The sequence below is a fragment of the Anguilla rostrata genome, chromosome 9 (assembly GCF_018555375.3).
Source record: "Anguilla rostrata isolate EN2019 chromosome 9, ASM1855537v3, whole genome shotgun sequence".
NCBI lineage: Eukaryota > Metazoa > Chordata > Actinopteri > Anguilliformes > Anguillidae > Anguilla > Anguilla rostrata.
This window is the reverse complement of record NC_057941.1, coordinates 13,308,081-13,323,728: the sequence shown is the minus strand read 5'-3', so window position 1 is coordinate 13,323,728 and position 15,648 is coordinate 13,308,081. Positions and strand designations below refer to the sequence as shown.

The 15,648-nt window shown below is 41.3% G+C and overlaps 1 protein-coding gene across 1 annotated transcript; it reads right to left on the bottom strand.

Annotated features, from left to right (window-relative positions):
• Window positions 1-1,843: 1,843 nt before the first annotated feature.
• On the bottom strand, window positions 1,844-14,852 carry LOC135262982 (protein ATP1B4-like). The gene is made up of 9 exons (XM_064350484.1): window positions 14,668-14,852; window positions 14,353-14,422; window positions 10,127-10,361; window positions 6,084-6,212; window positions 5,875-5,982; window positions 5,283-5,479; window positions 4,164-4,220; window positions 3,970-4,062; window positions 1,844-3,741 (listed from the first exon to the last, which is right to left on the bottom strand). The coding sequence occupies exons 2-9, from the start codon at window positions 14,416-14,418 to the stop codon at window positions 3,580-3,582; spliced, it is 1,047 nt and encodes a 348-aa protein (XP_064206554.1). The 5' UTR covers window positions 14,419-14,422; window positions 14,668-14,852; the 3' UTR covers window positions 1,844-3,579.
• Between the last annotated feature and the right edge of the window lie 796 nt (window positions 14,853-15,648).

Sequence of the window (15,648 nt, the reverse complement as noted above, 5' to 3'; positions counted from 1 at the left end):
GATCGTTCAATAATTACAATCAACTTTGCGATTGCTTTTCCTCGGTGGCTTCAGCTGAAGTTCGCTCAGGGGATGGAAAGTGATGCGGAGTTAGCCTGGTTTCTGTTGGACCTGTAAGTAACTTACTTTTAGCTAGCTAGTTATGTTAGGCAGCTAGATGCCCGAGGGACCTTTTGTATTGAATTCTGTTCTCCCACGAAGATGCCTTCCTCCCTATGGGAACTGCTGTTACTGTTTATAGTTGCAACTTAGCTAGCTTGGTAACTCACCAGCATGTATTTAAATTGGGAACTGAATTGCATGCTATCTAGCTACGTGTAGTCACCTTCCCTAACAAAGTTGCAAATAAAGACTTCCTTGTCCTCTTCGGGATTCACTGATGATAAAACGCAGCATAACTGCCTAGACATTTGTCGTTCACCTGCATTTATTTCAATTAGGGGAACTGAATTCAATCCTACATGCATGCCATCTAGCTACCTGTAGCCTTCACTTCGCTAACAAAGTTGCAAACAAAGAATCGTCTTCATCAGGGTTCGCTGATTATAAAACACAGCATATCTTAAAATATTTCAATAATTTATTTTTAACGCTATACTTCAAGAAAATAATAATAATAGTAATATTACATTACATTTAATTTGGCGGTGGCTTTATCCGAGGCGATGCACAATAACTGCATACTGAAGGACGTTGGAGCAACTACAGAACACAGGTCAGCCACACTTCACATAAAGTACTGTTATTCGTAGCCAAGAACATATACATATTATGCTGTATTTGAGAGAATAGAGAGGATAATATTTGAATAGGATACTGATAACTTTGTGAAAAAGTCATTCAATTTCCAAGTGTATCAACCAGCAATAATGTACCTATGGCCTGCTAATGTTACTTATTCCACACACAATTCTACGTTTACATCCCAGTTCTCACTAAATGTCCAGAATAGCTAAATACCAAATGAGAAAACGCACAAAATAGCTGCACTACGGAGTACCACAGGATGTCCTCACAGATTAAGGGCTGCACTCAGTATAAAAGATTGTTATAACACTGCCTAATTAATGTTACCATCTAGGCTATATGGAATAATTCATATTGCTAAAAATGTGATTTTCAATATCTCTGACCATCTCGCCTCGTCGCTTGACATTTTGCTTGTAGTACTCAAGGGTGCATCCTTAACGGAAGTATGGGTGGGGTTGAGGACAGAGGAGGAGACAAACAGAGTCTAGAAGGGCCGCAAAAAACCTGCATAAGATACCTTGAAGTTTTATTGTGAATTTGTAAAAGAAGCGGCTTGCTGCAATGCTGTACCTATCTGATACAATACCTGGTCATCACCTCCATTCCAGGTATTTAGTTATAAAACTGAATAATGTCCACACCTCCAACTGTAAATTCAACCCAGAAGACAGGAAAGCAGAAAATTGTGCCACTCTCTTTGATTGTTAAGAAATCAACAGAAATACGTCCTATAAATTAAAAAATAATAATAATAAAAACAGACACATTGTTTGTTTAAATTAGTCAATTTAGTTCCACGTGTTTACTGAATTGCTAAAACAATGTTTTAGGAATTTTTAAATACAAAATGACGCACTCCCCCCTACAGAATAGATTTTCATGTTCTGAATCTGCTAAATGTTCAAATCTTTTTATAGATGACCTTTACTGTGAATTACCCCAACAATTTGGATAGTTATTTTTTTGGAGCGTGAACATAAATAGAGTACTTAAAAAGGTGACTTCCCGGAAAAATAGTTGAACAGATGGCTACAGTACAACCAAATAAATTGAGAACTACCTTTCAACACAAACGCTGACAGTAAGTCCCATCTAATAAGGAAAGATTGTGATACCTTTTATTCTTGGACAAGAAAAACTGAAATAAGTGGGTAAAAAATATACATATTAGTGAAAATAGTTATGAAAAAAACTAACAGTCAAAGAATTCTAACGGTCATAAAAATAACAGCAGTGTATTTAGCTGTTTTTGCATAATGCTGTAAGTATTTCATCTACACCTACAGTCTTTCATACAGCAGTCATATGACCACTGCAGTGACAAAAAGCCATGTGTGGTTTAAAATGGTACATCTATATTTATGAGGCAATAAAAACATTAGAGAAATATAACCTGACACAGAAGCAAAGCTTATCAGCTCAAAAAAGAATAACCGTAACAGGACAATTGAAGTGTATATGCTGCCTTGTTGAATTCTTTTTTTTTTTCTTCTTTTTTCTTTTCTTTTTTTTCTTCAGGTAAAGACAGTAATCACAGTGCCTTCCAAAAGTATGGTAATTTTAGAGTGAAATTAGTTATTGTTGCTGTAGACCTTAGGCATTTGGATTTGAAAACAAAAGATGAATATGAGACGAAAGTACAATCAGCTTTTATTTTATGATATCTACATGAATATATGCTTTACCATTTTGCAGAAACACCAATTTTCAGCTGTGCAAAATTAAGTTAACATTTAAAGTGGAATGTTTTGGACTGGCCAATTCAGTCACCTGAGTTAAATCCAATCGAGCATGCATTCCACTTGCTGAAGAGGAGACTGAAGACAGAAACCCCCTGAAACAAAGATCAACTGAAAACAGCTCTAGTGAAGGCCTGGAAAACCATTTCCAAAGAAGATATGAAAGGTTTGGTGATAAGTGGGTGGCAGACTTGATGCAGCTATTGCATTTAAGGGCTATTCAACCAAATACTAGACTAGTGCTTTAAGTTCATCCTGTAACATAGTTTTTCATAGCTGAAAATGGGGTGGGGGGTTGGGGGGGGGGGTACTGATTGTTGGTACTTTTGCCTCCTGTTCATCTTTTGATCTCAAATACAAATGCCTAAACAAAAACAACAAATTTCACTCGACCATTACCATACTTTCGGAGGGCACTGTATAAGATGACAGTTAATAACATAGAATTGTGCTGATGTGAACAAGAAAGAAATGTTGTGTTAACTGTGTGTTCTGTTACTTTGTGACTCTTCTCTGGCCCTCCATTTAATGAAGTTAGCAGAGCAGTCTGGTCAAAGGGCGAAATTGAAAAGGCACTACCAGTCATGTCATGTGTTGTTCTGGCATATGGTTGGTAGTATACATTTAACACTTTATAGCACTTAGTGTGAACATTTCAACTACATTACTACTGATGTAGCTGTAGCAAATAGAAAAAAGAATTAGTAGATGACACCTATGAGACCTCTGACATGCATTAGCTATTCATGGGACTCGGGCAAAGCAATGTATCATATATTTTGCTGGGGTTCTTATTCTACCAGTTTTGTTCAGCAGGATCATCAGTTGACACAAGTCACAGCAAGATAACATTAGATCATTAAGGCATATGGTGTAGCACTGAGCAGGCATATATATGTGTCTGACAGGGAAAAGAGGGGGCTGAAGGATTGTTTTCAGACAGTGTAATGCATTTGGGTGGGATAGAAAGAGGCCTTTCTAAAGAATTCATGTCCACCACTCTAGATCCTCTTGGCTCTTCCATAGCACAATGTACTCCTATCTAGAAACTTCCGGCCAGTCAACTTCCACTGGTCTGCAATGGTGCCGCCTATGCACCCACCTCCAGAGAGAAGGTGACGCTGCCCAGGAATCGGTCAGTGGGGGAGTCATTGATGATGCCCTTGCCATTCAGCTTGCACTGCACACTGACATGGGTGTCCAGCTGCACGCTGGGGAAGCGCACAGCTACCAGGGGGTTGGTGTAGTTCACCTGTTGGTTATAGGGCAGAGAGTGGCATGTGATAACCACCATTGCACTAGCTAAGGGTACTTTGTTCAGAACAGGCTTTAAGTGTAACCCATTAAATGGTTTGAGTTTTACACCACATTAATGCAAGTATACAGTTCTTGTGCAATGCACCTTGTTGAGGGAGACTTTTTGGTCCAAGTGCACTTCCTCAACATGCTCACCAAAAGCCTGATTTGAATTCATACTTACATGTACTCTCTTTCCATAGTAGGGGTAGTACATCAAGTTAAAAATGCTTTCGGGGAAGAACTCAATATCTCCAAGGTTTTCTGGCCCTCCTCTCTGACAGTGAATGAAAAATTACTGATGAACAATCAACCCGTTTCTTTCATGAAGTTCAGAGAGGTATTGAGACAAATCAGCAAAGGAAGATAATTGGTTACCTTAGCTGCACAGGTCACATTGATTGGAGTGCCGTCGCCTGGTAAGTATCCAAGAATCTATAGGGGACAGATGCAGAAAGTAGTTGCATATCAATTAATAAAATGGAAAGGATGAGTTGTAGGCCAGTCAGGGTTTATTTTGTCAGCTGGAGAAGCTCCTGGCTTATAGGAAATAAAGATAGCGTGCTTTCCCAACTGGGCAGCCTGTTTTATTTTTATGAAGCCAATGAGGGCGTTGAAAGAACAGACTGAGCCGATAGGTTCCCTGCTGGCTCCACCTCTATGATGAGGTCAGCAGTCTGCTGTGTCTTGTTTCAATGTCTGGAGATGAGAGAGATGGATACCATTAGCCATTAGCCCCATTGTGTGCATTTTCTCCATATGCGGGAGGGAGCAGGCCAGGGTTAACCTTAGTCCCCTGCTGGCGAGACACTCAGTTTAGATGTTTTTCAAGTTCAAGTCTGCAGCTTTAAAAACAAGCAAGGCTTTCTGGCCTGTTTGGGTCAACAGTCTGAAATACCCTCTATTGTGCGTGGACAGGCCTCACAGACCACCTCAGATGAGGTCACAGGGGGAGTTCTGGCCCAGTTCAGGTCCCATTAAGCAAGCTTCCCAAAATACTGTCACATGTAAATAAACACACAGGGCTGGTGACTGCCATCTGCTACATGCTGCTTTTGACCAAAATGATCAATGCATCTCTCCTACAGCCATTCACAGTTTTGGATGCAGACTGTACTCCACTTAAGATCAGTTTGGATTGGTGCAAATGTCTATATATTATCACTTTTTGTGGTGTATTCTCCTTGCTTAAGAAGCAGTGTGATAAAATCACCAATGTGTAGAAATGTACACAAAAGGACTTGTTTTCATACTCACCACTAGATGGCCCTAAAAGCCTTAAAACCTGCTGTCTTTAGTTCTGTCAGTGAGTGTCCATTACACCCATGGATATTGGTATAATAACATAACACCACTATGGAGACCCAACAATGTCCTGAAGCGGCAACCGCCTATGGAATGATGACAATGTGTGACAACATAGTCTTTCTCAAGCCTTCCCATGGCACCGCCACTAAGGTAATTCTGTTTCCATCTCTTCACTCCCTCCTCTCTTACCCGGTTCATCTTCAGGAGAATGCAGGGCTTTCCTTCAGAGTATCCGAAACTGGGGTCCTGGAGCCCCGAGCACTTCTGCAGCCAAGACCTTTTGAACTGGCACGCCTTCCGCTCGACGCTCTCGTCGTCGTTCTGCATGAAGTACGCACCCTGCGTACATTGAATGTTCCGCTGCTCCTGAATGGGGTCATCGTACGCTGTTGGCGCAGATGAGGAGGAGGAGAAGGAGGAGGGGGGGTGGGGAGGAAGGAGGAAAAAAGGTCCTATGAATATAGTGAACACAGGCTGCCGTTTGTTGGCCTCCGCCCTGGAGTCCAGCGACCCAGCACAAAAGGAGAGCTGGAGCGGAGCTGAATGGAAGTACTCCGTTCACAAAGGCCTTCCGTCCCAGCTTTGCTTTCACTGGCTCGAAGCCTGGAGAGCAAGGTGAGGGGGGGCCATGAGAGGAGGGCCCCCCTCACCTTCTTTCTGCGACCATGAAGGTAATACTTTTTTTTCATATGCTTCCTAAACATACATTAAATTGCCTCCAGCTGAGCATTCGGGCAAAGTGTCACAGGGTTTACACTTGGTAGCCCAGACCATGACTCACAATTTAGGGAGGCCTCCAGGGCCTCTACGTATTTAGCCCAGGAGTTTCGGTCGGAAGCGTTGAAGGAGATGTCGAATCCGTTCGGCCCCCGTGGTGACATCATCATACCTGCCAAATCGAGCACAGGCACAGTCAGCTGCCCCAGCAGTTGAGCAAGGGCAAGCGGAAGGGAGCATCAGAAGGTGGAGCAAGAGGGCATGAATCGTTACCTGGTGGCATCACCCTGTCGTTGTAGGTGGGGGCATAGGGGTTGATGGACCACATCAGAGCCCACATGCAGGCTGCGAACATGGCCGCCAAGAAGATGTACAGCGCTGAGTAGAATAGGAGAATGAGGCCTGCGGGCCAAAGAGGTGAGGTGAGAACCATGAGGACTTTACAACAGGAAGTTATCTAATGCTGTCTGTCTGGCTGTTAAGTTGCCTTTCAATATATAACTTCCCAGTCAGACCTTTCTGCCTCTGATCATCCAGGGGCTGTACTACCCATTCTGTTTAAACCTCATCTCTTCAGACAGAGTACAATTTCAGTCCTCTTCAGCAAAACAAACAAAGTGTTTTGTTCTGCTGGTGGCCTTTGCAAAACTCTCATTTTCACCTTTTCCTGGGTTCAATCAATATCCCTCCTCAATTTTGACTCACAATTAAATTCTAGTGTTTGTGTTTTTAACAGGTCATTACCTGATAATCATCAAAAGGAACTTTTCATTCATCAGTCAAAGCTAAGGACAAATGATGATTTAATACAAGCCTTTGTCTCTGAGAAACACTGCTTTTGCTGCTGCAAAAAAGGGAAGGCCAACTTGCATGGTAAACATATTGTGGGAACATTCAAGGATTGTGGCACACAAAGGTTCAGTGAATATCTTTGTAGTACAAACTGAAGTCTGAAGTTTGTAGTTTTAATTGAAGAGTATCAAATCTGATCTCCAGGTAGAGGTACACGCTTTGCTCCAAATGCGCCTGACAGTTTAAGACACTGTCACAAACATGTTTGCTCCAACTGAGTTAAGCGTGAGTAGGAATCTCACAGACTTGTGTCTGTTATTTCAAATAATCAATAAAATATAATGTGTGGGGGTGGAAACTTTTTGTATACCATTTTGTAAATGTGTGAAAAAAAACAAACAATAAAGTACTTTTAAAAAGGAAACTTAAAAAGAAAAGAAAGAAGACATTTTCTGGGAGAACAGACCACCTAACAGCTCTTTAAATTTCAATCAACTGTCCATTAGTCAATAATCAAGCTAAATGCATCCCCTGGATTAAATGGCCTTGGCTGTACAGGCAATTCACAGGAGCTGGTGGCAGCGAGCATAGCGTCTCCCGGCTACAAAGACCTTTCTGTTTGGGCTTGCTGAGAATCCCCCCAACTGTTCTTTCATTCAGAAACGCAGTGAACCTCCGGGTGCCATCACAGCAACGGTGTCTCGCAGTCACACAAGACTACCACTGCGGCTGGGGAGCTTGCTAGAGCTCCCAGAAGGCACTCCTGTGACAGGACACACAGCACCGACACCTTGTACAGTACAGTTCTATCTGCGCTCCCACACGTCCAGCAGTCGTTATGTCTGGATTTGATTAACCAACTGCTGTTTCTTATTTGATTAGGAATATTTGTATGGGACGGGGGAAAGATCTGTTAATTTGGTATTTTCAAAAGGGGGACCACAGTTTTGAGACAGAAATCTGTGTTCTCTCTGCATTCTCTAAAGGACACTTTTTCCCAATTTGGTTTAATGAAACCCTCTTTGAGTCATCTATTTTTGTCATTAAGAATGCACCAGACCAGTGGGATCAAGAGGCTACTCCGTCATCACTGACCCCATGAGCCATTTCAGGAAATTCTTTGGAGACCTCTTTGGTGGCAGAGTCCTCAGCTGTATGTGCATTCACTCTGGGCTGTGCGTTTGACAGAAGGCGCGGTGGCCAAGTGCCAGTGTGGTGGGTTTGTGAACATGTGTGAGCCAGCCTGGAGGTTGCAGGCTGAGGGGGGGGGGCGGGGGGGCGGGGTGTTGGGAAATGAGTGCAGAAGAATGAGGCTCCCGGCTAGAACACAGCCTGTTATGGATTGGCTTCGAGGGCCACCTGTGTTTTTCAGGACTGGACTGAGTTATCTGTGCACCTACACAAACACTGAACTCTGACACATACACACTGGGATGGGGACAGAGAAGGGCTCATAGTCCAAATGCTCCCCCCACCAAACAGCACATGACCTGAATCTCTTTTTTCCTTTGTTCAATGACAGACAAATGACAGTTTACTTGGACAAGAAAACCTCATTCCGATCCAACTATATGGTTTCAAAGGAACTGCCCTTTCCTAGCTTGAATAAACAGTGGTGGTCATCTGAGGGCACCGTTCAAAAGGATGGCAATATCCCATTCCATCTGGCAATACCCACCAACATGCACTCGTATGGATGAAAACTATTTATATCTATACACCTCAACCACAAATGGCATTGTTGGAGATAATGCACATATAATCAGTGAGCCGCAGCAAAAACAAAATGGAGAACACGTGATGACCATGCATTCCAGTAAAAAGACATTACCTCAACTTTCCAAAAAGTAAAACAATAATACCTTGTAACATGCTTCCAACCAGTGAATTTGCATTGCGCTTTGCCTTTCATTAATTTAGTGTACAGCCATGTTTGATTTAGATTTGATGGAAATTAGTGATGAGATGGTATTCTGATTCTCTTGTTCTTTGTGTACTTGGAGGAAGTGAAAAATAAAAACAATAAAAACTATAATAAAAGCCTTCCCATGAAACTTCAGTTGAGAGCCTGCAGTGCAATTTACAATGCAAATAAGCTCTAGTATTTGTTTGAGACCAGCTATTGTTGGAGCATCTGGAGCATCTAATGGACATTTTACAGTATATTACTAACTAGCTGATTATAATGGCTTCACTAAGTTTATTAGATATGTCTAGCCTTGCAGACTTTAGCCAGCCATAAAGCTTTATTATTTGTTTGCTAGACAGCCTCTAAAAATGTAGCTAGCAAATTAGCGAATTTACTAGCTAGGAAGCTAGGCTGGGGTGGAAATAAAGGTATTTGGCGAATTAAGAAATCATTCTTTACCTAGTAATTTAGCAAGCTGAGGTGAATATATATATATATATATATATATATATATTAAATGCATTTTGTTGGCAATTTAGTTGCCAAGGGAATAGGACAAGGTAGTGATAGCAATTTAGTTGCTAAGGAAATAGGGCAAAGTAGCTATCGAATGGTAGGCATTGCACAGACCCTGGAAATATTGATGTCTAATGTTTGAACATTGAACTTAATAAATAACAACATATTTGTGATAGGGTGGCATGGTGGTGCAGTGGGTAGTACTGTCGCCTCACAGCAAGAAGGTCATAGGTTTGAATCTCAGCTTGGGGTCTTTGTGTGGAGTTTGCATGTTCTCCCTGTGTCCACGTGGGTTTCCTCCGGGTGCTCCGGTTTCCTCCCACAGTCCAAAGACATGCAGATAGACTAATTGGAGACTCTAAATTGCCCATTGGTATGAGTGAATGGTGAGTGATAAATTGCTGGCCTGTCCAGGGTGTATTCCTGCCTCTCGCCCAATGCACGCTGGAATAGGCTCCAACACCCCCCGCGACCCTGACCAGGATAAGCTGGTATAGATAATGGATGGATGAATATTTGTGATTGGTATTGGTATTTATGTATTCACTCATTCATGCCAAGGCATTGTGGATTTCTTGGCAAAAATTAATAAACTCCCAAGCTCACAAACTGATATTGATTCTACCATTTAAATGAAAATGGTACATTGAAGAATAAAGTAATACAAAACATCACAGGCAGTATCGATGGAAAATGGCAAAGAAATTGTGTTTAGCCCCATCTACTCAAAGTGGATTAGGACATCATTCAAAATGTGTCCTTTTTGTTTGGAAAAGAATACAGTGACTTCCCACTTAAATGGATTCCTCATGGCTCCTGCTTAAATTCAAATAAGGGCATTTCACTCTTCTATGCGATGCTGAGAAAAGTAATTGCACATAAAACAATATGAGCATTTTTCATGAGCCCTGTGATACTATACACATTTGTCGGCAATAAGTGGCATGTGTGCTGCCTGTATGAAAATTCAAGGCTTCTGCATGTGTCTCCAACATACAGACACAACAGCATGTTCATGGACAGTAGCATAACTGTAGCCACTATTGTACAGTTATCACTGCTTTTTTTTTTTTTTTTTGAAAAATGTTTAACTTACTCCAGCTTTTTCCAGAGCGGCCCATGAACTCTCGTGTCTCAGGGTTCCACAGGTACCTCTTCACCTCATTTATCTTTTGGCTGAAGGTCTTCTTGGGTTTTGGTTTAGGTTTCCATTTCTCAAAGTCGAGGTCCTCTCTCTCCAGGGGCTGATGCTGTGCCAGCTCTTCCAGTTCCTCTTCCTCCACTGAGGCTGGCACCATCTCCAGCTCAACCTTTGGTTCACTGTCACCAGGCTATCAGAGGGACAAGGACAGAGCCATAGAGTGCATTTCCTGTGTCTCCAATGACACCGCGTAGATTCTACATTACATTGAGCCATAAGCGGATTTAAAGACGTAGACTCTGTTGAAGAAATAGCTGGATAATTGGTGAATCACTAGAGACCTGATTTGCCAAGGCTACATCACTCTCATCTCATGTATAGTGAGCTATAATCCCTCTAAAAACCTCAACAACTTTAGACTCTGCACAACTGACCTAGCACATCCTTTACAGACCTTACAGTCGACATCTACCATGCTATACTCCACAGCTAGCCTGTACTACACTCTATAGCCATAGTGACATGTCACATTCCCCCAAGCTACATTCTGCCACTCCCGGCTCCAGGCAGCCAACCACTACTACTCAATGCTTCACACAAAGGAACTCTGACACCACTATGATGCTCAGAGTTAACCTTTATGAACACTCAACAGCAGAGATGGGGAGTCCTGGTCCTGGAGTACCAGAGCATTTCTGGATTTTGCTCCATGCAAACTCCTAGCTGCATAGTTGGATTAAATAGGCTTAACAAACAAAGGTGACCAGGAGGAACTCTGTATCATTTAGACATTGACTATTCGGGCTCAGATACCTAATACTGAATTAAGCTGTACAATCAAGTTTGGACTTAAAACATCTCTGGCACTCCAGGACCAGTGTTGCCTACCCTTGCTATACACCTCTCAATGCTCCTATATTTACTTTCACAGCTAACCTCTATGACACTACAATCCACATAGCTAACCTCTAGCACATTATACACCAACTGCTCACACACCCTATCCTCCTATCAGGTAATTACTTCTTCACACTCTGTCGCTCACAGCTAACATCTATTGCTCTGCCTTCCACGCAGTTAACCTTGGACACACTGTAAACACCTTGCAGTTAACCTATATTATTCCAACCTCCACAAAGCTGACTCTTGTGGTATGCTGTCACTTACAGGTAACCTCAACCACAGGCTCCCTGAACTTGATATCCACTACTCTTGACTCTCCTTGCAGTTAACCAGTACATGTATATCGCATGCTCTTCAATGTTAACCTTTACCAGAGTCTAGGCTAGTAACCTCAAGAAGAATCTGCACTCCTTGCAGGTAATATCCATCACCCTCTGGCAGAATATACAGTGAGCTCCATAATGTAATAGACAAAGGCATATTTTTTATTTATTTGGCCCATTACTCAATAATTTTGTAATTGTAATCAAACAATGCACATGCGGTTGCAGTGTACATTCTCAGCTTTTATTTAAGTGCATTGTTACACACTTTGGTTTCACGTTGTGTAACCAAATTTCATGTAGATATTACAGCACTTTTAAACATAGTCCCCCCCCCCCCCATGTCAGGAAACCAAAATGTTTACAAATGGTGTCACGGGTGTTTCAGATACGTCAGATGTATTCAATTGCTTCTTTAGTGCAGGTATAACAGAAGTTTCAGTATCTAGTCTTAATGATTCAAGCTTTCAATAGCCTCTTGAATCAGTTATTTGCATTTATCAACATGAGGACTACAGTTATGCCAGTGAAAGTTAAGGAAGCCATTGTGAGGCTGAGAAATAAGTAAAAACAGTTTGAAACATATGCCAAACCTTAGGCTTACCAAATTCAACTGTTTGGAACATCATTAAGAAAAAAAGAGAGCACTGGTGAGCTCAGTAATTGCAATGGGCCTGCTAGGCCAAGAAAGGCCTCTACAGTTTATGACCGAAGAATTCTCACCATAAGGAAGAAAAACCCTCAAACACTTGTCTGACAGTTCAGAAACACTATTCAGGAGGTCAGCGTAGATGTGTCAGTGACTACTGACTGAATAAGACTTCACAAACAGAATTACAGAGGCTACACTGCAAGATGCAAACCACTAGTTAAGTGGAAAAACAGGGTGGCCAGGTTACAGTTTGCTAAGAAGTATCTAAAAGAGCCTCCAGAGTTCTTAAAAAGGTTTTATGGACTGATGAGATCAGGATTTACTTGTATCAGAGTGATGGCTAAGCAAAGTGTGGAGGCCAAAAGGAACTGTCCAAGATCCAAAGCACCCTCCTTCATCTGTGAAACATGGTGGTAGGGGTGTTATGGTTTGGGCATATATGGGTGCCACAGCTACTGGCTCTCTTGTCTTCATTGTTGTAACTGTTGATAGCAGCAGCACAATGAATTCTGAAGTGTACAGAAGCATCTTATCTGCTCAAGTTCAACCAAAAGCCTCCTTATTCATTGGACAGTGCTTCATTCTACAGCAAGGCATTGATCCCAAACACACTGCATACATCAAAGCCAGAAACGGGAAACTTCTTGACTGGCAAACTCATTCACCCAATCTAAATCCAAGTGAACATGCATTTCATATGTTCAATTGAAAACTTAAGGCAACTAGCCCCTGAAACAAGCAGGATCTGAAGGTGGCTGCAGTACAGGCCTGGCAGAGCATCACCAGAGAAGATACTCAGCACCTGGTGGGTCTATGTCAATGGTTCTCAGACTTCAACCAGTCATTGCATGCAAAGGATATGTGACAAAGCACTAAACATGACTACTTTCATTTACAATACATTAATATGTCCCAAACATTATGGTGCCTTGAACTGTGGGGGCTATGCATAAAAGATGTGATTATTTCTGCATAGTGAAACCAAAATGTAAAAATATACCCTTAAATAAAAGTTAGGTATGAGCACAAAAGCCACATGTGAATTGTTTGATTACAAATCCAAAACTGGAGTACAGGGCCAAATCAAGAAAAAATGTCTTTGTCCGAAACATTATGGAGCTCACTGTAAAGATATCACTGTCTACCATCTGTTGATATGCAAGTCTCAGCACTGGGACTGCCAATGGATGGCAAAGACATTTTGGGACAGAAAGAAACATTTAACCGATATTATTGTTATATTGTTAATGTAATTTTACATATGTATTCACTGGGTATAGGGCAGCTACAGTAGCCCAATTCTTATGTTCAATAATTTCTGTGAGGTACATAAGCCCCCTACTTCTCATATTTCAATTTTATAATAATAGGTTGTTATAATGTTGATTATGTTCTTTTGGGAACAAACACAGTCTTCAGTGGACTAACCATGTACTGAATAAATGATGGTATAATAAAATAGGTTTCCAGCTACAGTAACTAATGTAGGTAATTTGTATTTTATGTTAAAATCTGAACTTCAAAAATAATACAAAAAAAAAATTAATTTGCTTTGGTGTGGAGTCGTGATGGCTATATTATTCATGTGCTCAGAAGTTGTACTACTAAGTACTACAGCACAATACTTACCAAGGTTTTACATAAATTGATGCAAATGGCTGATCTGAAGAAAAATTGTGATAGTGTATGATGCATTCAGAATTCAAAGTTCGATCACAAATGTAAAAATATAAAGAGACTGACGTAAAGTCGTCGTCGTCGTCCCCCCCCCCCCCCCCCCCCCCAATTGTCTTAATGGTGACATGTCTTCTACTACTATATCAACCGTATTATCACATAAGAGTTTTAGCGCTCAATAAAAAAAATAAAAAACACAGCTTCCAATATTGTAGAATAAACATTCTGTCAATGATTTCAGTTAGGGAAACAAAGCGCATAATAGATTACTCAAATCCCATACTTCCATAACTTTGACAGTGATTCCAGGTAGTTCACAATGTGGAGTCATTCTCCAAAACTCTTTTAGCATTAGGCAGCATGTAACTAACTCTGATCCACATCATCCCGGATTCAATTCCCTCAGTATACTCGAGGCAAAAAATTAAGCAACGAGGGAAATCATCAAAGTAGCCTGTTCATTTTTTAATCATATCTACAACCATGCAAGCAGAACTCGGTTTGTTGCGACTCCAATACTTTACAAGACAATTTTTAGACTACCATTTTAAATGATCGACAGCTATGACCGATGGACTTAATGGGTGACCATAAGAGATGAGCGCTAGCTGCTTATTGGAGCTCACCGCATTTGCTGGGTCGTCGCCATGGAGCTGTTCATCAGCTCCGCCCGCGGTGGTATTCGGCTCCATGATTCTACAGAGAAGAAAAAAGTATACTTGTTAAACCAATCACATCTCCCTTAATCCCCAGTGAATCAGAGGCACCTCTAGTCTCATCGTGCATAAAAAATCCTGGTTTAATTCTAATGAAAAACAAAATAAAACTGAAATAAGCATTTTTCTCTCACACGCACAATGTAGTTTTGTAAACGTGCATTGATTTTTGGCGATTTCTTATAAAAATAAAGTTTCAATTAGTAATGAATAATAACCAGAGACCTCGAGTTTTCTTCTGCAGCAAAAGTCAGATGGGTGTCCGAAGTCAACTTGACCTTGTTAGAAACAAGTTGTATATTAGTCAAAAAAGGTTTTCTGCTTTCATCAGAAAATTGGACACATGCAACAGGAGCTGGGCAAGTAGGACCTCCTCTCAACTAAGCGGACATCATAGTGAATGAATTCTTGTCTGAACGAGAAACTGGGGGTGGGATAAGTGTGAGAGTTTTTTTTCTTTTTTTTATCCTGCCTCTGAAACGTTTGGCAGTGATACAGTGCTCTGTTCTGCGGTATTCCACGCACGCACGCTTTAGCCCCTTTGTCTGTTGAGAGGAGACTAGAATAAAACCATGCGCTTTTAAAGATAAGATTGTGTTTATCCCAACACAGTGTGTTTTTGTTAATCAGCGCAAGCTCCTTGATTGACTGAGGGGGAGTTTTCGACTCAGACTTGCATCCTATTTTCTACGTACTAAGCTTGATCAAACCGAGCACCTGGCGCTCATTTCCTCTAAGTTTTCCTCGACACAGAAGTATGTTGTAGAGCTATAGATACAGCTCTTTTGAAAAAAAGTACAGGAGGTCTGCAAACTTAAATTTCTAGCCGTGATACCCAAACGCACTTCGTGAGAATCACTGCTCATTCAGAAACCCGGGTGCCCACCATCTATTTGCATCCTGGTCACGTTGCGCGCTCTTCGTCAGGAGACCTGTGTTATTTTTTTTTCTTTTTGAAAAAGGGAATGTCGTCATGGAAAAGGAAGCTCCGAGGGTCTACTTTCTGTATTCTCCGGTCTCCCCATTTCTAGAAGTTGTCCTCCACATTTATTGACCCGTTTTATAGCGCAGCCAGAGATATTTTGTTTTAAAATATGTTTGAAAAGCCCCCAAGTGAATGCAAACCACGTCATTGCCTTCTACATGGCAATAATAGAAATTATTTATAACTATGTATAAAAGACGGCAGCTGACCTCAAGTTCAGT

Coding starts and splice junctions, on each gene's coding strand:
- LOC135262982 (XM_064350484.1), bottom strand. CDS start 14,418: ATGGAGCCGAATACCACCGCGGGCGGAGCTGATGAACAGCTCCATGGC. Junction 4,221..5,282: donor TTCTCCTGAAGATGAACCGG/GTAAGAGAGGAG, acceptor TGTCCCCTATAG/ATTCTTGGATACTTACCAGG. Junction 4,063..4,163: donor ATGTGACCTGTGCAGCTAAG/GTAACCAATTAT, acceptor ATTCACTGTCAG/AGAGGAGGGCCAGAAAACCT.